Source organism: Penicillium antarcticum, assembly GCF_028974205.1.
Source record: "Penicillium antarcticum strain IBT 31339 chromosome Unknown utg000006l_segment0_segment0, whole genome shotgun sequence".
NCBI lineage: Eukaryota > Fungi > Ascomycota > Eurotiomycetes > Eurotiales > Aspergillaceae > Penicillium > Penicillium antarcticum.
Window position 1 is genome coordinate 636,029 of NW_026695304.1, and position 25,360 is coordinate 661,388.

General features: G+C 50.1%; 9 protein-coding genes across 9 annotated transcripts; 2 read left to right on the forward strand and 7 right to left on the reverse strand.

The window, feature by feature from the left end:
* Positions 1–475: 475 nt before the first annotated feature.
* On the forward strand, positions 476–2,702 carry N7508_006321 (uncharacterized protein; the record flags this gene model as incomplete). Its single annotated transcript, XM_058464387.1, has 4 exons — positions 476–1,448; positions 1,507–2,323; positions 2,382–2,634; positions 2,688–2,702. The coding sequence occupies 4 exons, from the start codon at positions 476–478 to the stop codon at positions 2,700–2,702; spliced, it is 2,058 nt and encodes a 685-aa protein (XP_058318240.1).
* A 1,002-nt stretch (positions 2,703–3,704) lies between these two features.
* N7508_006322 (mitochondrial import receptor subunit TOM22) lies at positions 3,705–4,747 on the reverse strand (the record flags this gene model as incomplete). The annotated part of the gene is made up of 3 exons (XM_058464388.1): positions 3,705–3,755; positions 3,964–4,253; positions 4,513–4,747. The coding sequence occupies 3 exons, from the start codon at positions 4,745–4,747 to the stop codon at positions 3,705–3,707; spliced, it is 576 nt and encodes a 191-aa protein (XP_058318241.1).
* Positions 4,748–4,922: 175 nt separating this feature from the next.
* N7508_006323 (mitochondrial-processing protease subunit alpha) lies at positions 4,923–6,742 on the reverse strand (the record flags this gene model as incomplete). Its single annotated transcript, XM_058464389.1, has 2 exons — positions 4,923–6,578; positions 6,641–6,742. The coding sequence occupies 2 exons, from the start codon at positions 6,740–6,742 to the stop codon at positions 4,923–4,925; spliced, it is 1,758 nt and encodes a 585-aa protein (XP_058318242.1).
* Positions 6,743–7,338: 596 nt separating this feature from the next.
* Positions 7,339–9,496, reverse strand: N7508_006324 (acetoacetate--CoA ligase family protein; the record flags this gene model as incomplete). Its single annotated transcript, XM_058464390.1, has 2 exons — positions 7,339–9,189; positions 9,272–9,496. 2 exons carry the CDS (start codon positions 9,494–9,496, stop codon positions 7,339–7,341), a joined length of 2,076 nt encoding a protein of 691 aa, XP_058318243.1.
* Positions 9,497–10,709: 1,213 nt separating this feature from the next.
* lcb2 (putative serine palmitoyltransferase 2) lies at positions 10,710–12,716 on the forward strand (the record flags this gene model as incomplete). Its single annotated transcript, XM_058464391.1, has 1 exon — positions 10,710–12,716. One exon carries the CDS (start codon positions 10,710–10,712, stop codon positions 12,714–12,716), a length of 2,007 nt encoding a protein of 668 aa, XP_058318244.1.
* Positions 12,717–15,117: 2,401 nt separating this feature from the next.
* Positions 15,118–17,598, reverse strand: N7508_006326 (uncharacterized protein; the record flags this gene model as incomplete). Its single annotated transcript, XM_058464392.1, has 3 exons — positions 15,118–16,902; positions 16,987–17,308; positions 17,375–17,598. 3 exons carry the CDS (start codon positions 17,596–17,598, stop codon positions 15,118–15,120), a joined length of 2,331 nt encoding a protein of 776 aa, XP_058318245.1.
* A 1,048-nt stretch (positions 17,599–18,646) lies between these two features.
* Positions 18,647–19,966, reverse strand: N7508_006327 (PQ-loop repeat-containing protein; the record flags this gene model as incomplete). The annotated part of the gene is made up of 1 exon (XM_058464393.1): positions 18,647–19,966. The coding sequence occupies one exon, from the start codon at positions 19,964–19,966 to the stop codon at positions 18,647–18,649; it is 1,320 nt and encodes a 439-aa protein (XP_058318246.1).
* Positions 19,967–20,966: 1,000 nt separating this feature from the next.
* On the reverse strand, positions 20,967–21,797 carry N7508_006328 (uncharacterized protein; the record flags this gene model as incomplete). The annotated part of the gene is made up of 2 exons (XM_058464394.1): positions 20,967–21,429; positions 21,496–21,797. The coding sequence occupies 2 exons, from the start codon at positions 21,795–21,797 to the stop codon at positions 20,967–20,969; spliced, it is 765 nt and encodes a 254-aa protein (XP_058318247.1).
* A 493-nt stretch (positions 21,798–22,290) lies between these two features.
* On the reverse strand, positions 22,291–24,779 carry N7508_006329 (SH3 domain-containing protein; the record flags this gene model as incomplete). The annotated part of the gene is made up of 7 exons (XM_058464395.1): positions 22,291–23,367; positions 23,419–23,579; positions 23,635–23,998; positions 24,046–24,119; positions 24,167–24,319; positions 24,374–24,685; positions 24,752–24,779. The coding sequence occupies 7 exons, from the start codon at positions 24,777–24,779 to the stop codon at positions 22,291–22,293; spliced, it is 2,169 nt and encodes a 722-aa protein (XP_058318248.1).
* Between the last annotated feature and the right edge of the window lie 581 nt (positions 24,780–25,360).

Genomic DNA, 25,360 nt, shown 5'->3' on the forward strand with positions numbered 1-25,360 from the left:
AAGTTTCCTAAAGGTACTTTTCGAAGGTTCAGATATATCTTACATCACTTGGGTGTGAATTGGTCGCAAAAATCCCCGAATGACGTTTCAAATCGACTCTCAGAAAATGTTCAGATGTACATCGCGCGTTCGCTCACGGGGATTGACCGCAAAGGATTCCTAACAGTACACAAAGGAATTGGCATTAGATATCCTAGAAGCCCGTGGGAAGTTCCCCTAGGCATAATTAATACGTATAATAATCGCAAATAATTGCTGTTTTTTAGGTTATTGGAACGATCTATAAACCTGCGTATCAATCACGTGGGTTCGTGATGCGGTGACGCGCCCAAAGGCAAAGCCCCCGCAATGACAGCGTTATACCAAACCTCTTTGAAGGACATGACGATGGTTTTTTGACATTGCAACATATAAAATCCACCTGACCATCCCCGGTCCTTTTTAATCCCGCAAATGCCAACCACGCCGAATCACCATGGCACCAGGCAAAGCAACCAAAAAACAGACGCGATTGGCTTTCGCTTCGGCCGCTGCGCCTTCTGGCCCAGCGAGCCCAGAGCAAAGCAGTCGATATTCTACCCTCCAGTACAGCAACCCAGGCTCGGGGGTATACCGCGCGAAACCGCACAAGATCAAGACCGAGACCAAGGTCAAACCGCGAGCCAAACCGAAGAAACAGTCACGACTTCCTACCCAAAATGCACAGGCTGCCTCGAAGCTGAACGGAACACGCACAAGTGAGAATTTTCTCCGTCTTCAGAATAGCCTGCTTTTCAATACTGACCAGTTTGCGTCTGCAGACGAACCAGACGACTCATCCTCCGAAGTTTCCTCCCAGAAAACGCAAGCTGCGCATCCGAGTGTGCAGATCGTGCTCAACAACAGTGCAATGAAACTAGACAAGTCTGAGAGCTCGAAGAAACCAGTACGAGCTTTGAAGTCCTCTGGGGAACAATCTAGCTTGCGCCAGAAGCGGAAGCGAAAGGCCCCAAGCTCCCCGATTGTGTTGAGCGACTCAGACGAGCCTATCATCTCGTCATCCGTCCAGAAGCGCAGACGTGGACTGGAAGAAAGCACTTCGGCCAAGGCACACAGGGATGACGACGACGATTCCGACATGCCGCTTCGGTCTTCGGCAGTGAAGAGACTCAGACGTGGTCAGGACCAAAATACCCCGGTTAAGCCACGCAACGAAGAGGATGATGACTCTGACCTACCAATTCGGTCTTCGGCTGTGAAGCGACTCAGGCGTGGCCATGAGCCAAAAAAGCCGAGTGAAAGTAGCGACGGAGAAGATGACTCCGACCAGCCGATTCACTCCTCACCCGTGAAGAAGCTCAGACGTGGACAAGATATACCTCATCCTCAGACACCCCGAACTCCGCGCGATATCTCGAACCAGGCCAGACTTGATCTTGCTGAAGATCTGGATGACCTCCGGGACTCAGGTATGAGTTGACCATGTACGGCTATTTCTTAAATCATGCTAACGCGGATCCTGTGTAGTTCTTCGAAAGAGCCGTACTCGTGGTCATGTTGCGGGATCTGCCCGAGACAACAGATTGAAGAATCTGGAAATCCTCCGGCGCAGACGAGCCGGTTTGAAAGAAGAGGAAAGTGAGGACGAGTCTGAGGAACAATCCGACTCAGACATCCAAGAGGTCGACCAAAATGACAATAAAATCAGTCCCTCTACTCGCCAGCTTAGTCGGAAGAACCAGCCGGAGGTGGACAGCGATGTTGAATCTACCATCACCGCTAACGAAGACTTGGACCGATACGAAGACGACTTCGTCCTGGAAGACGAGCAGAATGACCTCGGCGTCCCGACTGAAGGCATTCCCCTCGAATTCACCCGACACGCGTACAAACAGCCAAAGGACTACTTCCGCGATGTGGTATACTGGATGGTGCAGAACAAGCTCAACCCAGCTTTCCCCCGCTCAGACCCGATGTTCAGAATGGCATTCGCGAAACTAGAAGACGAAGTCAAAGGCCGGTCTGGCTCTCAGCTTATTTCCTCAGTCTGGACTCCTGAGTTCATCTATGCCATTCAAGCTCGCCCTTCGATGGAAATCACGGCCTTCCCGACAGAAGAGGACCATCCATGTGATGCATGCAGACGTTCTGGCCACCCCGCCTCCTTTGATCTGAAACCATACGACAAAGCATACTCTCTGGAGACACTGGAGCCCTTGAACGAAGAAACTTCCGATAGTGACGAACAGTCCAAGGATGATGACAACAGCGAGGATGATGGCAAGGAACGAGACAGAGATGGTCATATACTTCCACCTGAGGGCACCCACTTCTATCTAGGAAGGTAAGTAATTCCAGCATCGAAGACCAATATCCACGGTACTAACACTACATTTTGATAGAACATGCAAGGGAAGAGCCGACCTCGCCCACACTCTCATCCACTGGCGATACCATCTAAATGAATGGGTCATCGATTACCTCAACGGTTCGGGCCACATGCACGACGACGAAATCCTCCGACGGAACAACCTGAGCACCAAGAAGAAGACACGCCACGCCAATCATGTCCTTGACCAGATGGTCGCGTGCGGTATAGTCGATGGACTCTGGCGCGACTTCCATATCAGTCTCCGGACCGCGCGTGAGAAAGAGGTTTGTTTCTGGTTCTCTACCTTCTGGATAGCTGTTACTGACTTGATCTGTAGTCTCTTTTTGCCTGAAGTGGTTCATTCTATCATATCTGGTTTCACCGTTTCATGGCTTTCGATATTTCATGGTTTTTGAGTTCGAAGAATGTGCTTGCGATTCTACGCTTCGCATTCCTCAAATGGCCTAGCATTTATATGCCAACGTTGCTGGATGCGGGCCTCGACTTAGTTGCTGATTGCTCTGCTTTGCTCCCCTTTGCATGGTTTGGGAAACCAAATCCTCACATTTTCTTTCATTCGGCTTTTTCATAATGATACCCCCATTTGGCCTACCCTATTCTATTCCTATCTAGCATCAGGCTTGCTCATAGCTCTGCTAGCCTCCCTAACGATCCAACCACTTCCCCATTTCTGTATGTTGATGACCTCAGGCTAACGGTTCCCCTTTCCTTTCTGCTGCACAGACAGCTACACTAAAGCTGGTCACCTGGCATTGATTGTCCTTTGCTTTGGCACAGTGCCACAGACAATATTTTGAGCGTAACTAGCTAGGCTATCTACAAATGAAGCAATATCTACAAACCATTCCAAACTAACTCCAATATTAAGATAAGCCAAGATAAATGCCATGACAACAAAACCCCTTCATTTTTCATTACTTAGACATGCAGACGAACAGTAGAGAAGAAAGAAAAAAGGTGTATAGAGAAACAAGAAGGAAGATGATTGGGGGTTGTACAAATACATGCATGCATAAGCTGCCGGAGCCAAAATGTCAAAAGGCATGAGAGATGCGAGATAGAAAAAAAGTCAAAAAAATGAGGTATGACAAAAGGTCTGAACGATGCGGCCTGCGACAGGATGAGAGGTGAAAAGCGAGTTTCTTGATTGTCCTTCCTGGATCCCTTCGGGTGAAGTTTGACCAAATGGGATGTGCTCTCGCTGTGTATATACACAGTTCTCCTGTCGCCCCTGAAAATTGCTGATTGTGCTGTTTTCATGCTGTCAACTTTTGTTGCTAGAGACCGGGTCGCACGGTTTGTTGCCAGTTCCTCTGTTTTCCGTGGTATTAATTTACAGAGTGGGTTGAGCCTCCTTCTCGAGCTCGGTGCCGGGAGTGAGCATCTATTTGAAATTTGGTTAGTAACAGTTTGAAATTTGCAGTGGAGTTGAGTTGAGAGTGGCATTCGTCCAAGAATGAAATACTCGAGGCTATCGCACGTGTCATTTGCACAGATGACACGAGTCGAAATCCGTAGCCATCGCGCCAATTCCAAACAAAAGCCAAGGACAATGTCAAGAAAGAGAGAGTGGAATAGATATATAAACATACCTCGTTAGCACCCTTGATCATACCCTGCTCACGCTCCATCTGGATGTACTGCTCCTCCTCGGCGTAAGCAAGAGCGAAAGGAACACCGAGCAAGAAAGCGCTGGTGCTGATAACCCAGAGGGCCTTTCCGGAGAAAGACAAGCTAGCCTTTGTGAGGGATGTGACGGAAGAAACGGAGTTGGTGATGGTGCGGCGGGCGGAGGGGGGGATCATGTCTTTCAGGGCAGCGACACGCTCGTAGAGAGACTCGGCATCGAGCTCGAGGTCCTCATCGTTGGAGATCTCGGAGTCTATTGTTGATTGAGATTCTTGTCAGATACGTATTCAAAATAATTCGCGGTGGATGTGTTCATTTCCCGGGACAGGTTGGGTCGCGTGTTTGGAAGGGTTTGAAATGGGGGCATTGGGATTGACAATGGGGATGATGATCGAGGGGGATGAGAACGGAAGAGGCTTTTCGTCGGGATGGAATTGGACATTGTGTGGATGACAATGGCGCGGTGCGAGTTTCCGGGGTACAGGGTATGGGCGTGAATCCGGGATACTTACCAGTGTCTGAGTAGTCCTCGTCATCGTCGGAGACCAGGAGAGCATCGTCCTTGGTGGTGGAGGGCTTCTCGGAGAAGTGCTCGTCTTCGACCTCGGTGAGCTTGACCATTTTGGGCGGTGTTGGATAGGGATAACGGAGGGGATCGAGTTGAAGGTGATGGTTGATGATGGAAAGTCGCTCTGCGAATCGCTCCGACTTTTTTGCCGAAAAGCGGCGAGGAGCTTGGACCCACATACAACGATGTCATCTTCTTTACTTACGCACTTGTTTACTTATGAATTTGATAAGAGAGGTGTATTCTACAGTGATATTCTGGTCATGCTCTATAATTACAGATCATCCTCAGGATGCGACTTCCTACATGACCCATTTTATCCGACTATGAGGCCTCGAGGCATCGTTGAGTTGATTACCTCCGGCCAAGCTGCCACCGGGCAATCCGTTCTTGGATCTCTTCCCAGGGGAAAGCACGCAGCTTGTAGCCCTCCAGCTCACCTTCCTGCAGCACAACAGTAGGCTGGCCAGTACCCTTGCCATTGTTGTGGACCTGGCCACCAAAGACCTGGCGTGCCACACGGCGGAGATCCTCGACAGTGAGAGCCTCAATCTGCTCGCACATCTCGCGAACACTGACCTTGCGACCGTGAACCTGAACCTGGCGTCCAAGATCCTCCAGCTCGACCATACGAGACTCGAGGTTCATCAGCAGCGACGAGCGGAGCTGGTTCTTGGCGCGGTTGACTTCCTGCGCTTGGAGGGCGGTGTATCCGGTGTCCAGAGTCAAGGACTGGAGCTCACGGCACATGACCTCGAGCATCTGGTTTGTGCGGGTGGGACTGCACGAAGCGGAAATTCCGAAGATTCCGCTGTCAGTGTAGCTGTGGTTGAAAGCAATGCAGCTCTCGACCCAACCGTGTTGGTTCAACACGTTAGTGTAAAGTCGTGAGTACATGCCCTTTCCGGGTCCACCGGCGGAGAAAGAGCCACCGCCACCAAGAAGGGTCTGGAGGGTAGCGAGGGCATAGATATCAGGCGAGGAGATGGGAAGGGCCTCGAATGCAAGGTGGATGTGGCTCAGGCGAGGAAGCATAGGGCTCGCTGGTGGGGGAATCGGGGGGAGAGCAATAAAGCCACCAGTGTAGTGAGCAGGTTGTCTAAGGTTGAGAGAGGAGGGCTCAACCAGGGACGAGTGAAGAGGCTCGACAGTAGCATGGCTTTTGGAAGAGGAAAGATGCTTGAGGAAAGGAAGCTTCGACAAAAGCGAGGATTGTGTGTTTTCGGAGGCAGCCGGGCTGCTGATAGTCGATGAGGGAGTGAACTGAGGGACGGTGGGGACCTGGCCCTCATGGGCAGCCGCTTGAGAGTCGGACAGGGAAGTTTCGATTCCGGAGCCGGAGAGCACGGGTCCCTTGGTCTTGCTGGTTTCATTCGCCTTCATGTCTCCGAAGTATTGCTCGGTGAGCTTTACTGCCTCCGCGTGGGGAATTCCGGCAAAAGCGACGACCATGCGGTCCGGGTTGAAGAAAACTTCCCGGTAACGTTCCACCACGGCCTTGTTAATCTCGCCTAGTCGTTCCTCAGGACAAAGCAGGGGGTTTCCGAGGGTGTTGTTGCTGAATGCAGTCATGTGCACAAGCTCCGGGAGGATAAGTTCAGGCTTAGCCCAAATCTCGCCAATCTCGTACTCCGCCACGGCGAGTTGTTGGAGCACTTCCTCATCGGTGATAAGAGGATCCCTGATAGTTTCTGCGAGCAGACCAAGCGTGGTGGGAACTGCCGAGTTGAAACTAGCAGACTGGTACATTAGCGACTCGCGGGACGAGGCGCACTGAATGTTGCCGCCCAGACCCTCTAGAGTCTCCAGCATATCATCTGCACTGCGAGTCTTGGTTGATTTGAAAGCTAAACGATCCATGATGTGGCTGACACCACGCAGGCTGGCATCTTCGTAACGGGATCCGGCATCGACGTAAACTCCGACACCCGCGAAGGGTCCCGGTAATGATTCCGTGGCGACGCGAACGCCATTGGGGAGTGTGGTGATTTGTTCGAGGTCGGCAGGATCCTGCAGAGAAATTGAGATATTAGTGATCTTGAAGATGTGCACCGATGCAGGGGATTAGTTACCCTAGACGACTCAAGGGCTGTAGAGAAGCTTCTTGACACGGCGCGAGGAGCTCGGTTCAGAGGCTTCGCGGACTCAAGAGCCCGCAATGCTGTGCGGCGCATGATGTTTGAGTATTGACAGGTGTAGCAGCACGCCAGATTGAGATCGCTTGGTACACCTGGTAATTCCGGGGGTGATGTAGTTTAGATTGTCGGCGAAGAATCGTAATGGAGCCTTGATCCGAAAATGATTAGATAATCGGTTGTATGATCCTTCATCGAATCGATTTTCGTGCTATTAATGATAACTTTGTTCTAGCTAAATGATTATTTATTGTGACTCCGATCATCCATTTCATGTCACAATCTTTGTCTAGACTTTCTTGGTGCAGGTGCTGCTTGCTTACCAAGACGTGAGGTCTCGAATTCCCAGCCATGATGACATTTAGTACAGTGGCCATAAGTCCTTTTACACTCCCACCTCATATGGTTTAGTGGATTCACCCAAGGCACTTGAAATTGGACCGAAAAGACGTGACAAGCAGGTGAAGAAAGGAAAGGCCAAGTTAAGGCTCAAACAATGCATGACAATAGCACACTCACCGCGAGGATTTCCTAGTGAAATTGTCTAGCATTTCATAGCGCCATGAACAGATTTTGGACCCCTGTTGTAGAACCTAATGATATCATCAATTTCAGATCTAACACACATCTAATAATTAAGGATGTTCCGAAGCCCAGTTCCGGTACCAATCTAAACAAGAAGCATTTGCAACACTCGCTCCAATCTTGATATTGAGTCCACACAAAATCTGCTTGACAGCATTTTCGACCTTCTTGCCATTGGACGTCACAGGGATCTCAGGGCAAGCATCAACAGCACCAGGGACATGACGGGGACTAAGCTCCTTGCGAATAGTAGCTTGGATACGAGCGGCAAGGTCCGACGGCATTTTAGATTCGCCAGAAGCAAGACGGACAAACAAAACGACTGTCTCATCCGTATCGATTCCCTCCCGACGACGACCGATGCACAGCGAGTCTTCGACCTCTTCAGCGAAATGCTTGAGGAGAACGTTGTAGATCTCAGCACTTCCGAATCGGACACCGGAGGGCTTGAGGACGCCGTCACTGCGGCCCAGCATTACCACGCCACCAGTTTGGGGGTTCAAGCGCACGTAGTCACCGTGGTGCCAGACCTTGGGTCCAAAAACATCGAAGTAACTCTTCCGGTACTTCTCCAAGCCTACCGGCCCGGGTGGCCAGAACATGACTGGCTGTGCAGGGAAGGGTGTAACGCAGACGAGATCGCCAGGTTCGCCGGTCTCACTGATGTCTTTTCCGGCATAGTCAAAGACTGAAATATCCATTCCCAAGGAACGGCATTGGATCTCTCCTTTGTAAACAGGGAGAATAGGACAACCAGAGGCAAACAGAGAAAGGATATCAGTGCCGCCAGTGATGGAGCCGAGCATGATATCGTGATGAATAGAAGAATAGATATACTCGAAAGTCGATGGCGCCAATGGGGAGCCAGTACTGAAAATAGCCCTTAATGACTTGAGGGAGACTGGCCGATGGGCATGCTTGTGTGGGTTCAAAGCGGCCTGCTCAAGCAAGGAGAGGTATTTGGCAGACGTGCCAAAGTGTGAGATCTGAAGCTCCTCAATCAGTCGAGGCATTGCCATTTCTCCCTTGCCACCTTCAATATCGAATGGCCGGAACGGAGAGCCATCGTAAAGGACGATCGTTGCGCCGCTGGCCAATCCGGAAACTAGCCAGTGCCACATCATCCAGGTGGTTGTTGTGAAATAGAACAGGCGATCGCCAGGTCGGATGTCGCAGTGAAGAAGATGCTCTTTCTTATGCTGTAGCAATGTACCTAAAGATCCATGAACAATTGGCTTGGGGGCACCAGTAGTACCAGATGAGTATAGGATATAGACTGGATGCTCTGGCTTCAAGCTCGCAAACTCCAAGGGCGCCTGTGGGTTCTGAACGTTGCCGACGAAGTCTCCATAAGCCATTGACTTTCCATTGGCAGGCTTCAGGTCATCAAGATTAATCTCCAGTTCCGGGGCAGTCACCAGTAGCACCAATAGCTCCAGATCAGGCAACTCGGAGACAATCTTCCACACCTTGGCGTGAGAGCCATGCACCTTACCATTATACAGAGAGCCATTGTCAGCAAAGATAATCTTAGGCTGAATCTGCTTCAGGCGCTCGAGAACTGCATGCACACCAGTGTCTGGAGACACGCCGGTCCAATAGGCACCAATCGAGGCTGCGGCCAACATAGCCACGACCGTGTGGACATGGTTGCCTACAAAGCCAGCAACACGATCCCCGGTAACAATGCCTGCTTCTCTCAAAGCGTTGGCACATAGCCGAACTCGCTCTCGCAGGTCTTTCCACGTGATGAACTCGCGGGCTTCTTCGGTGGCGCTAATGACTGCTACGGAATTCTCATCCAGCGCACAGGCTGGGTAGAGGAGATTCTCGGCAAAGTTTAGAGTGCTACCTTCGAAGAATGAAGGTCTAGGGAACAAAACATCTTCGGTGTCCAGCACCTATAAGAAAGGGTCAGCCTCGTGACACAGCAGGAGACAAGTGGTTGCGGGGCTGCTGGGCTGCTAAATGGGTGTTACTGACTTTTTGATATGGCTCATGAGAATTGATCTTCGTATAATGCCAAATCTCTTCCCAAAATTGAGCTGGTTCGGAGACACTCCAATTCCAGAGGGAGTGGTAATCATGCAGAGACAAGCCGTGCTTCTTGTTGACTTTGGTCATAAAGTCATAGATCAGGGTTGACTCCGGAGCAGAAGGCCGCCAGAGCTCCTTTGCCTCGTGGTCGAGACTTTCAATATGAGGCATGATTGAATTGATTGTAGTTGAACCCACAATGTGAAATCAAGCGGGGGACTGAGAATCCCAGTAGATTGAACAGCGAATTTCAATCAGTGTTGAATGCTGCGCAATAATTACCTGTTGGGCAAAGTGGCACGATTCGATCTAGTTCTGTATGAAGTGAAGCTTGTGATAGGCTTAACAGGGGTCAAGCTTGTATGCAAGAGTAAGTCTATGCAGATGCCCCAACAAGGGAGGCGGATATAGTCGGGTATTGAGTTGCCGATCTCCGCGGCACTTTATCCGCACAGTCCACAAGTAGAGAGTACAGGGCTCTCCCACCCTTATATGATTTAATCGATTCGAAGCAGTCGAGGATGGACAAGAAAGAGGTGAAAGAGGAGGTTAAGAAAGGGAGGCCTAGTTAAGGGCTTGAACAATGTATGGAATACCACACTCACGGCAAGGATTTGGTCAAGAAATGGTCTAATACTTCTTGCAATGTGAATGGTTTCCTCCGTTGTATGAATAGGAGATATTTCCCCTTCTATGCAATCGAGATTGATATGTCACATTCTATGGTGACAGTGACAGAAGTAGGCCTCAGGTGTCTACAACGTTTTCGTCATGTACGTCATCACTTGAAGTGTCAATTGGAGTAATGACATATATGAAGTGTCTATTACTATTTCCATTGTCTGTACTGACAATATAAAAACTATAACTAACAAATACCTAACTACATAACTAACTACTGAAATCAGGGGAAGACTCGGAGCCGAAAATTTAGTGCGAAAAATTGCGCTTGTAAAGTGATGTAATAATACCTCCTTGTCAAGTTCATCAGCCAATCATGGCTGGTATCCAATGTATATTGTATTTCGCGATTACCAGGAGGCCTTGGAACACGCTCCATCTTATTTACCTTCTCAGACTCTCTCCTGACAATTGTTAACTCCAACTCCAACTTCCCTCCAGATTGGTCTTTTCGTCATTTGAACGTAGGGCTGTTTGCCCCTTGTTCGTTTCCTCCCATTCCACGTGCTTTCCCGACTCGACTAGCTCAACCGGAGTCTCTCGGATCCCCAAAGTACGTCTGACACTTTTCGAGTCTCGACTTGAGCCTGCCTGGCGCGCATCACTCAGACCTGAGCACTCAACTAACCGCTGTGTTCTAGTCGGTTGCTTGAGATCCTCCCGGTAGTCCCTGCCTCACCTGAGAAACTCGTTGTTTCCTGCGATGCCTCGTCGGTTTAGCAGCAACTCCTCTAACGACACTTCCACCTCACCGTCCTTTTCGCCTTCTTCGGGAAAGGGCGGTAATTCCAAGGCCCCCACGGTCAAATCCAATCGCCTGTCCCAATTCTTCTCGGTTTCACCCAAGTCCAAGGAACAGACGCCAAGTGGGCACTCACAACCTAATACTTCTTCTCCGCCGATCAGTTCGGCATCACTGTCCTTACCGACGATATCCTTATCTACAGCTACAGCCGATAGTCTAAACATGGACGAGCTGCCCAAGACCCTCTTCCAGCCCCCTACTCCGGAGGAAGCCCGCAGGCAGGCCAAGCAACATGCCCAGTTTGGTCAGATCGGTCACCCCAGTCACCGGTACACCAGTCGGCACCCCGGTGGTGACTTCCCGGAGCCGGTGATGGACGAGCCGCCTTATTATTACCTCCTCACCACCTATATCAGCTACCTAATCCTAATTGCTTTCGGACACGTGCGTGATTTCTTCGGCAAGCGTTTCCGGGAAGAGAACTACCGCCACCTCAAGCCTCGCAATGGATACGGTGCTCTCAACAGTGATTTCGACAACTTTTACGTGCGTCGTTTGAAACTGCGCATCAACGACTGCTTCGAGCGTCCCATTACCGGTGTTCCCGGTCGAACTGTAACCCTGATCGACCGCGCCACGGATGACCATAACCAGCACTTTTACTTGACCGGTACCACAACCGATACCCTGAACTTGAGCTCGTACAACTATCTCGGTTTCGCTCAGTCCGAAGGCCCTTGTGCCGATTTGGCGGAGGAGTCTATCCGGAAATATGGAATCACAGCCCCCAGTACCCGCGCGGAGTCCGGCACCCAGGATATGCACGTTGAAGTTGAGGACTTGGTTGCCAAGTTTGTTGGCAAGGAAGCTTCCATGGTGTTCTCCATGGGATTCGGTACCAATGCCACCATTTTCCCAGCCCTCGTCTCCAAGGGTTGTCTCTTGATTTCTGATGAACTCAATCACGCCTCGATCCGTTTCGGTGCTCGTCTCTCTGGTGCATCTATTGCCATGTTCAAGCACAATGACATGCGGGATCTCGAGTTACGGCTTCGGGAAGCTATCTCTCAAGGTCAACCCCGTACCCACCGCCCCTGGAAAAAGATTCTGGTTGTGGTCGAGGGTCTGTACTCGATGGAAGGCTCTATGTGCAACCTTCCTAGTCTCGTGGAATTGAAGCGCCGTTACAAGTTCAACCTGTTTGTCGATGAGGCCCACTCCATTGGTGCCATTGGTCCCAATGGTCGCGGTGTTTGTGACTACTTCGGTATCGATACCGCCGAGGTGGATATCCTCATGGGAACACTCACCAAGTCTTTCGGTGCCAACGGTGGATACATTGCCGCAGACAAGGTCATGATTGATCAGCTCCGAGCCACGAACCCCGGTGTCTTCTACGGCGAGTCACCCGCACCAGCAGTTCTTTCCCAGATTGCCTCCGCTTTGCGTATCATCAGCGGTGAGATGGTCCCTGGCCAAGGTGAGGAGCGATTGCAGCGCTTGGCGTTCAACTCGCGATACCTTCGTCTGGGTTTGAAGCGTCTTGGCTTTATAGTGTACGGCCACGACGATTCGCCCATCATTCCTGTTCTGCTCTTCAACCCGGCTAAAATGCCCGCCTTCTCGCACGAGATGCTCCGGCGCAAGATCTCCGTGGTTGTTGTCGGTTACCCGGCAACTCCCCTGGTTTCATCCCGTGCTCGTTTCTGTGTCTCTGCGGCCCACACCAAGGAGGACCTCGACCGTGTTTTGACTGCCTGTGACGAAATCGGTAATGTCCTCCAGCTGAAGTTCTCCACTGGTATTGCCGGTGGTGCCATCCCTGCTGCTGAACAACCCGCTCCTCCCCCGGAGATGGAGAAGGAATGGCACCGCAAACGCTCAGAGTACATCACCCCTCCTCGCTGGCGCATCGAGGATGTCATCCGCCGCGGTGTCCAGGATGTCAAAACCCCCTTGTTTTAGTTTGCTTTTTCAGCCTGCCGGTCGATGTGATGTTGTCTTGAGTTGCTAGCTTCGAGATGAGTCTTCAGGCAGGGCTTGCCTCACGAGCGCGGTTGGTGCTGGTCACGCCGTGTCACGGTCATGATTCTATGTGCTCCTTTTTTGGTCTTTAGTCCTATCTGAGTTCCCACCTTTTTTGTGTGCATTATGAGACGATTGTTTTGTCTGATAGCGTGCGTGTCAAAGCAGGAAAAGAACTCAGATGTCTAGAACGAGACAAGGAAAACAAAACAGGAAAACAAAACAGGAAAAAGCAAAAGAACCAAAACGGTCATGAGTTATCAAGCAACGAATGGATATGCCTCGTTTCTCCCCATGTCATCTTTCCACTCTTGCTCCCTTCCCCTTCTTGCATCACATACAATTCATCTCATCCACGTGTCACTACTTTCTTGTCATTGTCTCCCCTTTCACCCTAAGATATTGCCTAATTCCACCTCGCCCAATCAGCTTCCCGTTTCTAGGTGTGTGTTCGCGTCAGTAGACTCAAAACACAACCCTTCAAAGCAGGAAGTCTGTCAAGCAGGTCTCCCTGCTTCGATGCACATTATGTATAAGTACTACCATTATCTCGCATGCAGGGCAAAGGCTGGCTCCTTTTTTGCTTCTTGTCTTTTTTAACTTCTCTCCCCCTTGAATGTTTCTTCGTGTTTCATTTTTCTTTCTTTTTCTTTTTGGCTATAGATATGAAATGGGACCACGGACTTTAGGATATATCTAATAAGTTAACGTTATTTTATAACTTATGCATTGTATACTGTATGATATGACAAGGCTATTTTTGCTCGCTTTGGCTTTGGATCTAGGGCAGTCTTCTCGGGAACAGAGAGACTTTACTGGGAACGGCGCAAACAGTGTAACTGCCGAGAATAATAGCCATTCCTCGACCTATTCCCACCGTCCTCCCTAGACAAATAGAGAAATCGATCGAATCTTGCATACAGCACACGCATTGAGTTGTGGGCCTGATGAATCTCACCGTAGATTATCACTACCAGTTCCAAAGGCTACATCTGCAATGATGACTTGGCTCTGCAGATATAAAGTCAATTTATGTACATGTACCTTGGTCACATTCTATCAGATGGGCATGCGTGAATAATAAGGAGATTTAGCGAGTCAACTTGAAGCACACACCCTTCCTCCACTGATATGCTGTATGCTGGTGATACTCTGTACTTGACAATTGGGATTACCATTGTGCTAGGAAAATGTGAACCTTCGTCAGTTCATGTAGTCACATACAACGACACGGTGTTTCCCCGATCCGTTGACTACCAGGCAGAATTAACCTCAAATTTAGTTTCGACTTCACCCATCCAGCGGCACAATCATAGAAACCGATATGTGAAGTCCAAGGTCCTATACCCCTTCCATCGACTTTATATCAGCCATTTGCGAGGAAGCAGACTAGTTAGCAACCATCTTGACAGGAAAGACAAAAACATATATCGACATGGACATAGACATGTACATACCAGGTAACAGTGACTTCATATAGTTCATCCCGAGGCTCGAAGTTCTCTTGCTGCTGAGCTGTCAGAAAAAATTGAGAATCTTTGCCCACCTCATTGATGCTGAAATGGTGTGTTATGGTGTAAAACTCTCCGATTCAATCTTAATACTCTTGAACTGGAGCTGAACGTGATAACAATCGAGATATACGTTCCTTACAATGAACCCAATCCTCAACTTGGAGTTAGATCCTACTTTCAGGTTGAAACGATCCGTTTTGAGCGTTTCCATCCCCACGGGCGTGGAAATATCGTATGTTTTGTTTTCGTAGTCTTCGTAGTTGACAGACAGTGTGGTGACATGCAAGGGTTCTTGTGGATGCTAGTTACACCTAGTTCCTCTCTATAAGTATGTCCGTGGATTGGAAGAACGTACCTGGTATTGTGCTTGGTTTTGGGATTGTGGTCCGTGGTTTAAACCTGGCTTGATATTTGTTATAGAAAATCAAGCGAGACCAGAGAATTACGGGGCTCTTATAGATGATTCCAAGTGTTACTTTGTACACACATGTTCAATTCGATGTCGGCATCAACGTGCGAGACAAGACAAAAGCGGTCTATATTTCTTTTATTATTAGATATGGAGTATTCATGGAGTATTCATACTCCATAGGCTGATTCGCATGCATGTAGGGAATTATTACGATTCGAGGTGCAGATATTACCTGTGCTATGAATCAAGGGGTTACCAGCATTCATTACATTATTCTCATGGCCAATATCAGTATAAATGTCAACCAACTCATAATTAAGGTGATCTAACCCCAGCCTAAACCAAGCTGGATTAGAGGATTGATGGATGCTAATACGATGTAACTCATCTATCCAAAGCAATCAAATATATACACTCACAGGAAAAGAGCAACGGCAACAAAGGCACCAAGAGCACAGACAGCTCCGGAAATGGTACGCGACGAGGCGCTGTTGAATGCAGGCGATGGGCTGCTGCTGACAGTAGTGCTGCTGGTGGTAGAGCCAATGGAGCCGGTGATGGTAGTACCCGCATCAGCGCTGGAGCTGGAACCAGCGCTAGCGTCGACACCGGTAGTTCCAGATGGTGTGGCGATGGGAGAGACTCTGACTGTTGATGAGATGACGCGGGTCAGGCTTGAGGGATTGTTGATGCGGGATGCGCCGTTGGAGTTGAAGGTCGAGTCGGAGCCAGAGCTCGAGCCAGTGTTGAAGCCAGTATTAGATCCAGTGGAAACAGTCAAATCATTGGAACCAGCACCGGGACTGGCACCCTCGCCAGATCCAGACTCAAAAGTAAGCTCAGTTCCAGATCCAGTAGTCTCAACAGCACCGCTAGCACCACCGGCAGTAGTACCAGTAACAGTGACAACAGAGAAGACGGTCGAAGTCCGAGTCTCAGTACCAACGACGATAGTGGTAGTAGCAACAGGAACGGACGAATTCTGAGCAGCACTAACAGCAGTCGTAGCCTTAGCCGGGGCAGCGGTGTTCGCTCCAACAGGGACGGTAGAAGTTCCAGCAACGAGAGTCTCGGTCTTAACGTGGGTCGTCTTGTCGCGGGCTGGGCAGTCGGTGACTGTGGCGGGGCATTCAGTTACGGTTACGGTTCTTGTTGAGAGGATTGTTGACGTGATGTAGTCCTCGCCGTTTCCATTGCCGTTGTTGTTGTTGCCAGCTGCGCCGGTGGTGTGGGCGTCCACAGCAGCGTTGATTGTGGTGCTGCTCTCAGCAACGGGGCAGACGGTTGTCGAGACGAGGATTGTCTCTGTGGTGATGTAGGTTGTCTTTTCGGTGGCGGGGCAGTTAGTAACAGTAGAGGGACAGGCGGTGATTGTCTCAGTGCGGGTGCTGAAGACGGTAGAGGTTGTCATCTCTGGGGCGGGGGTCTCGACTGGGGAGGCAGAGGCAGTGATTTTGGTGCTTGAGCTGGTGGCTTGGTTGCCATTGTCGTTGCCGTTGCCGTTGCCGTTGCCGTTGTTGTTTCCAGAACCGGTAGACTGGGACCCAGCAGCAGTAGTGGTAGTAGTGCTCCCCTCCTCGACGGGACAGACAGTGGTAGATACAGCGATAGTCTCAGTGGTGATGTGAGTAGTCTTGTCGGTGGCAGGGCAGTCAGTCACAGTCGAAGGGCAAGCAGTGATCGTCTCAGTGCGGGTCGCATATACAGTGGAGGTGGTCATAGCCTGAGTCGGAGTTCCAGCAGGGGAGGAAGTGACCTGGGTGGATGTAGCCTGACCGATGCCGCTAGAAACGGCGCCAGAAGACTGGATGTCGCTACTAGAAGCGGTGTTTGCGGGCCCGGTGACGACAGGAGTCCGAATTATGGTGACAGGGGTGCTGCTCAGGGAGATTGCAATTGACGAGGATCCGTTGGAGCTTGGTTCAGCAGAAGGGGAAGCAACTGGGCCGCTGGGCACACCGGCACTGACGCTGCTTGATGATCCAGAGCTGTGGGAGCTAGGCTGGGCAGAAGGAGAGCCAGATAGGGAGCCCGGGGGAACTGCTGAGGCGCTGGTAGACTGGCCGGGGCCGTGTGAGCTGGGAAGAGTGGAAGCAGAGCCAGAAGGAACAACAGAGCCACTAGGAACAGCAACACTGCTGGAAGCTTCAGATCCATGGGAGCTAGGCAAAGCCGAAGCCGAAGCCGAAGCAGACGGAGACTGAGAAACAGGCGTCAAAACAGGGACACTAGAAGGAGGCGGAGTCGAAGCAAGAACGGAAGAAGACGGAGCAGAAGAACAAACACCCTCAAGCACAATATTATCAACATCAACAATAGTTGCCGAGTCACCAGCATTAGGGCACAGAATCGTGACGATAACATCAACCCCAGTCGAATCAGCAGCCCACTCCGTAGAGATAGAAACAAACTCAGGGTTGGTTCCGTGGGTAGACTCATCCATTTTGCCATTGAGCATAATCTCCACCTCACAAGAAGCCGGAAGACCAGTAGTTCCAGCGATCTGGCGGTAATCCATGGAGAACTTGTAAAGCTGGCCAGCGATAGTGCCAGCGATGGACTGGTGCATGAGGGTTTGGGCGCTGACTTGGTCGGATGTTAGGTGTCTATATTTGGGGAGGGTATGTTAGTATAAGATGTATGCATAGGCATGTAACTAAAGAGTAACTCACAAATAACCATCCACAACACTACCCCCCGAAGGAATCTGCCAGGTAGTCCCAGACTCAATATCAGAATCATTGAACGAGCCATTCTCAATCAGATTCCCGGATCCACAGCTGGAGGAAGTAGAAGTAGATGCCACAGCGGCAGGAGTCGTCTGCGGCGCAGTAATAGTCAAAGCAGCAGCAGGCAAGACATGGGCAAGCCACATCAAGCGAGCAGGAACCATCATTATTGCGATGGTATGACAGTAACAGATAAATTCAAAACGAATGGACGGGTGAGTATCACCACTAGAGATAAAGAATGGACGACGAGAAAGGCCGAAACGGGGTCGGGTTTTCACAAGTCAAGTCCGGAAGGGGTCCTCGCGGGTCTTTTGATGGGGTTTTTATGTATTACATACTAGGGCACATATACTGGGATGTACTAAATTAGTTCTGGGGTGACTGTTGTGGTTTTGCCATCTGGCTTGGACTTGGGCTGAGTGGCGTTGAGACTCCACTCGGAAGGTTAGTTCTGTCTGGCAAGTTGTAGCGAGAGACTTGGCTGATTATGGGCTAGGGTCTTGGTTCCTGCATGCTTTTGGCTTGTTTGGCTGTCTTTGGCTGTTTTTGCTGTGTGCATATCGGGTGGCTGTTGAATGGGGAAATTGGGGATTCGTGTTGGGCAAGTTAGGGCTTCGGTTGTTGTGTCAGCGGGCGGCTAGATTTGTCTTGTCTCAGACATTCTGTTGTTCAGGGGTGGTATTTTGGTGATTGGTTCTTGTTCTACATTATAATTCGATTTGCATAACTATGTAGAATCAACAGATAGATTGATCAAAACTACATCAATACCATTTTTTCTGGAAATGCGGCGATCAGGAACCGATCGATCCGAGCTCGGCCAGGCTAACCACGTTTTAACCGCATCAGCACTAACGTTAAGAGTCCACTCTCGGACTTGCCCTGGCACTTGTTTAAGGGTTTTCAATAGGCGGTCTATTCTTGTACGTACGCTATGGGCATGTCTCGGTCCTAGCCGATGTGAGAATATGATGTGTATGCATTAAACCGAAACCCAGCCCATAGGAAACCTCCTATTTATGCTGTCCAGAAGGGACGCACCTGATGAATTAAATCAGAAAACGCCAAACAACCACAAATCACGCCGTGTATCAGAAATTTAAGGGAAAAAAGGATCAATTCGATCCAGTCATGTCATCATGCAATGCATCGTGTCTGCTCCACTCTAAGTGGACAGGGACAAACAGATAAAACACTTATAAACGAACGTCATTAGACCGTACCATACCGACCACGCTCTGAGCCAAGCAAAGCCTGCCCCTCTTGCGATCGCGAAAGATCTCTCGACACCCGCTCTGGTGAAGTGGACGGGATCCAACCACGCATCCAACCACGAACACGCTTCCAGCTGCTCCGGCCACGCTTCGGGTCACCTCCCTCGGTACTGATGAAACTCTCGTCATCCTCAGCATCCGGGCCATCGCCGTACATGAGGAATTGAATGCCCATGAACCCATCCAGCCCAAGAACACCGAACGCGCCAAGGAAGAATGGGAGCGAACGTCCGATCCATTCCCAGCGGTCATTACCGTGGCCATCGGCCCAGCCACCGCCGCCATATGGTGCGAAATCCGACCAGGCGTTCGGGTTGGTGAGCAGGGAGGTGGAGTAGAACAAGTTTCCGCAGAAGGCGGCCATAAAGAGCAAAGGAGAGAGACCTTCTGTGCTCTTGCGCTGGTAGTTCTTGTACAGCTGGGGAGGGCGCGAGCCGAGATAAAGCAATGTTGACATCCAGGAGATGATACGGCCAAAAATCTCGAGGATTGTCTCGCTGGGAGCGTGGGAGATAGGGGGGTGGGGCGATTCAGTGGGAGCGGCGTTGGCAACCATGGCGCAAAGAAGCGATGCAATCAACATTGTCCGAGGGAGTACAAAAGGGGCACTCTGGGCACTGCTGCCGACTCGGACGGAGCGGCGCGAGGAGCTCAGTTTCTCGTTTGAGTAAGAGGCTCCCTGGTCAGTCGATCTGGGAGTTGACCCGGCCTGAATACCCATATCCTTTGCTTCGGCCGCCTTGGTGTTCATGTTGACTGCTGATGGTGTGCGGAGGCTTCCTTCGTGTCCTGGAGGAGAGACACCTTGAATGATTTCCCGGCCATCCGAGTCGAAGGAGTTCGACATGTCAGAATAATCTCTATTCCGGTGAGCTTTCAGGTGGGTATACCAGAAGAACTGGAAGACCATGGTGATGTCAACCAGGACATAGTAGCCTGCTACCACGACCTGCCATCCCGCCTGTCTAGTGAAAAGTGCTCCAACCAGGTTGCTTGCATCCCCTAGACACCAGATGATCAGAAAGAATATGGATAACCCCGACGTTGACTGCAGCTGAAAGTTCTTGAATATCTGAGGCAGTTGGGCAAAGAGCCAGGAGACAATGCTGAGGGTTCCGAGAACGGAGGAGATCGCCGCTAAGGGTGTGGGGATGCAGATGTGGAGACGCGAGGAGACGGCGGTCAAGAAGGGCGAAGTCGGTTCACAGTGGTCAGGCAGTGACGCAGAAAGGAGGCTGTGTAATAATGGAGGAGACATGGTCTATGTGTATCTGAAGTCAAGGTCGAGCTGAACGGTGATATGGTTGTGCACAGGGTGTGTGCGCGGGCGGATATGGGGTAAAACGCTAGGCGATAAGCAATCCGGGGTAAGAGGGAGGAGAGAGAAGTGATGAAAGAGGAAGAGGAGGGTGTATAGTCTAATTGTAGGTCTATTGAAGAAGTAATAAAAGGAGATCAAAGGAGGAAGAGAGAGGAACCGGTCACACTGAGGTGTCACGAGAGCTGTTATCTCGGGGCTGATCGGATGACTCATGATAAGGGTCCCCTGGGGTCCTATCAGTGATCTACGGAGTGAGTTAGTGGCATTACTTACTTGTTATGTGAATGTAACATTAAGTATATCTGTAAGTCGCCATTTCAGGATATATATGGTTCGACTTGGCATCTAAAGACTTGAATCGGATAAAGAACCCGCCTCAACATAGCCATATAGGCTATTCTTCCACCCGTGGACAACCCCACCTCTATATAATACCATTTTTAATCAGCTAAAGCCTGGGGTATCAAAATGTTCAAAAAATAGGTGAAGAAAAAACAGAGAACAAAGGTAGCTACGTAGCTATATCGACAGGTGATATAATAAGCCAAAAGGTGATCTTCGGTCATATGGTACCCTTTGCCAACTTTTATGTGGCTCTGCTCAAGTAGATAGTGAATGCCTACGTAGCCTTGGCTTGTAGTCCCATAGTACTGTTTCTGATATCATATGTGGCGCTTCGATGTATAAATATCACATAAAATTCGAGTGACTAGAGATGTATATCTTGATCATAAGGATGTAGAACTCCACAACGGGATATGGAGGACTAAAAGATGCAAAACAATAGCTGAAAAGTAAGTATCAAGAGAAAAACAAGCTCATAGCAGCCAATATCGAGTCCGTAAAGTGTCATAAAGCATAACTCATAGTCACTTCCAGACCCAAGGCCCGAATTGCTCGATCACGCGAAACAAGAAACCATAGCGACACAAACCACTCAATACTCATCCTCACGATGCCTGGAGTGACTACCATGATGCGAACGAGAATGTGAATGATGCGAATTCCCACTATGCCCACTATCACTATGCCTCGAATGACTCCGATGGTGATGATGGTGATGATGATGACCATGCCGACCATGCCGATGCTCAGACTCATCCCGATCATGCTTCTTATGATCCTTCACCTTATCCTCAAGGAAATTCCCCAGAATCGCACCACTAATCGCACCAAGCAAGCCATGATCCTTCTTATGGCCGAAGTAATAGCCTGCCGCACCACCAGCTAGCGAACTCCCCAGACCACGATCGGTTTCCCGGTCCGAGCTTTCGTGCTCGTTGTCCGAGCGCTGCTCTCTCATCTCGTCGCAGCGTGTATCATGGTCGGAGATGGAAACCGCAGGCGGGTGGGGACTTGCAGAGGGTGTGTAGCGTGGTTTTTCGGCTGGGTGGTCATTGCTTGTTCCAATTAGCCTTGAAACATGCACGGATATCTTGACCCGTGTTGGTTATGCTGCTACTTACTAGTATCCCAAGTTCTCGCCGCTGCGCGCGTACGGGTTTGCTGGAGCGCCGGGAGCGAGGTAGTTGGGCTGCCCTATAGGAGTGTGACTCCTGGGCGCATAAATTTCTGCAGCGAGGTTGTACGGGCTGGACTGTGGGGGATAGGCATGGCCCTGGTCTGGGATTGGCTGTGGGTCTGCAGTTCCGTATGGCTGCTGATATGGATATGCAGGGCATTGAGACTGATCTTCTGGGGGATAGTAGCCCACGCCGCCTGGGGCGGGCGTTGAGTATGAACCGTATGGATTGTATGGGTCTGCCATGTTTGAGTAGTGAGGTTGGAGTTGTTCAGGGCTGAAATGGTTTATATGTCAGACTGTCTGATGACTAGAGGGGCTATACATCATGGCGCGGCTGACCTGCCCGCACGACCCTCTGGAATGCGCTTGCCCTCCAATGACTTTGCTTCATGTTTTATGTTTTAGTAGTTTTATTTTACAAAGGACTGGAATTTGGATACGTCATCTTAACTGCAGATGACAGAATGAAATAAAACAGACAACTAACAAGGATGAGTCGGGGGTATTCCGGTGAAAATGAAAAGAAAGCATGTAAATAGGGCTGGCCGTGAGGACATTCAGAATCTCATCGCTCAACCGAGACGATAGAAAATGCAGGAAACTTGCGCCAAGTGGGTGACAAGGTGAAGAAAGGAAAGGTGAAAAGAGAGAAGGGCCGGCCAAAAGTGATGTGCCCAGCACATTCAATAGCCTCCTGGCAATCTATCAACAGAAGTGGTGAAACAAATACATCCAACTAGATGGGACTCTGCATGCTTCGCGCTGAGGCAGAGTTATTCGTGCGTTGTGACATCCAGTTCACAAGCATCTCGTCAAGCTGGTTGTTCATTTCCTTGAGTCGCTTACTTTCCTCCTTGAAGAGACGACCAGTAATGGGGTGGTCGGGTCCGGCAGGAGGAACATTTGATTTGTCATGGACAATAATGAACAAGTCGCGAATGTCATTTTCTTCGTCCATGTATGATCGTAGACTGGAGTCGCTCCAGGTAGGTGTGTCCACGGAAAGAGTGTCCATGGATGCAGGAGTAGCGGTGTTACCCTTGTGGTAGTTGGTATCAGCTCCGGGAGAGGACGGCGGTGATGGCGGTGAGAGAGAACGCACTCCTTGCGGTGAGGCGTCGAGGGTCAAGCCCGGGGCGCCAACAGGGATATATCCCTCCACAGGAGAAATGTTGACAGGTGACTCCGGCTCATGATCTCTGGGTGCAAACTTAGGCGTAAACTTCTGAGGCGGCGACGTAACAGAGATTGATCCAGCGGCGCGAGCAATTTCGCTGGGAGCTCTCCATTGCGCTTCACTAGATGTGCGTTCAACAGGCGAAGCCAGGGCGTCCCTGGATTCAGCAGGAGTGGCAAAGGGATCCCTGGAAAGACTGCTTTGGCTGACAGGAGATGACAACACAATGTCACACTCCTCGAAGGCTTCCTCTTCCTGCGATGTCACCTTTCGGATAGTCTTGTCAGCACTCTGCTTGGGCTCGTGCTTAGAGTATTCGACTATTGCAGGGTCGAACTCTGTATCCACCTTCATGATCCCTGGAGGCTGCTTCTGTAGCTTTTTGTTCGTATCCTTCTGGGATTGGGGTTGATGTTTGATGGGTCGTTGTTCGGGTGACAAGGACTTTGATGAAATCGACTCCATCGAGGTCTTGGGTTCCGGAGACTTCTCTCCATCCTCGACTTCGTCTTTGCTCTTCTTGCGTTTGAATAGGCCGCTGAGCATTCCAGGTTTCTTATCCTTTCGCTTCTTGTCCTCTTTGAGCTTGTCCTGTAGGCTGGATCCCTTCTCAATGGACTCGAAACTTCCACGAGGCTCAATCAGGGTTAGCATACTGCTTCTTTAACCATTTCGGGAAGAACCTACCTCTTTCCATTCGGCCAAGCCACTACTACCACCGCCGCCACCAGATTCATCGCGCAACAAGTTGGGGGTGAGAGAAATCTTCTTGGGCTCGGCTGTGTCATCCTTGAAGAACGAGTCGGTGTTTCGTACAGTGCCATTTCTGGATCTACTGACGGTGGGTTCTGTTTTGCAGAGTGAGTTTCAGATATCACCCGAAACAATGAAGAGGATCCTTACCTTCCGATTCAAAGAATTCTTCACTTGATGGGCGTCGGTCAGAGCTTGAACGCTGTGATTCCGCTTGCGAACCGTGAACATCGGTATATTCGACTGTCTTGTCCTTCTGTCCCTTGGGGCGAAGTGGTTCGACGACAATATCTTCGGTTTGGGCTTGTGCATCTTCCTCTTCTCCGTCGAGAGTCTCATCGTCGTTGAAAAAGTCGCCATTTTCCGAGTCTTCATCGCTGGAATATTCAACATCCGAAGCTTCGATATATGTAGGAGGTGCGAAATTGACGTTCTTAGCGTTCCGGCGGCGCATTGCCTTCTTCAAAGGATTCTTCGACTTCTCATTGTTGTCGCCCAGCATGGTCGCAGAAAGCTATTCAAGTTAGAAGATGTCCGAAACATCCTAATGGCAACACATACATCCACATTTCTGTGTTTATTCAATCTGGCCAGTCTTTCCGTCGGCGTTTCGATGTGCTCCGCGGGGAGGTATCCTAATCAAGTCAATAACAGCCATACTAACCCGTTAGATATGACATACCAATGCTTCCATCCTTCACCACGCGAACCAGCCACCAGTAGCTGTTGCTGTCATCAAGAAGAACCATGGTATCGCCCTTGGCAGCATTTGCTTGCCCATCGACAGTAGCGACGAAGTTGTGAAGCGCATAAACGAATTCGAAATCAATATCCTCTGTGCATCGTCAGTAATAATCCTCTTCTCCGAAGAGTCACCAAGATTCCATACCATCATCAATACTGGGCGAACTGGATATTTTGTCCATCAAATCATCGTCCATCAGATCATCACTTTCGCCGTCTGCCAGATCCCCGTCTTCGTGATCATAATCTCCGTCTTCATCTTCGTCGTTATCGGGCTCGCGATATACGTTCTTGTCGGGTCCACCGTTTATTTCCGACTTAGAATCTTGATCCGCATGACGGATGGAAAGCTCTTGATGTGGAGCAGGCCGGCCGCTCCCAAGAGGCTCTGGATGTTCGGGTTGTTTAGAGTGATCTTTAGCAGAGGGTGTATCGTGGTCTTGGAGATCCAAGGTATCTAGGAGACATAACGGTCAGTACTCGACTTCGGAACCTTGCTGCGCAACAGACGCATGGAACATACCGGCTCGAATCATCTGTGGCCTCGTCATGTTGTCGCTTGAAACGAGTGTGTTATGGAGAACAATTGAAATGAAACAAGTCGTGAGCGCAAGGAGTGACTAGCGGTCGACAAGGAAGTTGAAAGAGAAGCACCGGACAAAAGGTATGCGCGAGTCTCCGGAATTCCTGTTTCTCGGAGCGGTACGAGTACCAGGCAGTCAAATGTCGGTCGGGGTCGCCAAAAAGACGTTGAATTGACCCAAAGGAGAGACAGCACCCTTGGAGAATAGTGGGGGCTGGTTTGCGCTGCACGTCCTCTGCACGGGGCGGGCGACACGAGGTGGACGCAAAGGAAAAAGGATTACTGCCAGAGTGACATCAAGAAGAAAACAATAAATGAACAAAGATGTGTCGACGTCGAGTCTGGAATAGGGTCTCCTTTGTTCCCCAGTAACCAAAAGGAGGTCGTCTCAAAACAAGCGCCCCTTGCGCGCGGCTAACCATGGCTCTGTGACCCCTGAAACAGAGCCCAATTGGGAGCTTAGGGCTTAGGGTCACCGTAGCAGATATAAGTCAGCTGATCTCGGGACTTCCCGGGTGGAACCTTAAGCTCATTTGCTGCGTCATCATC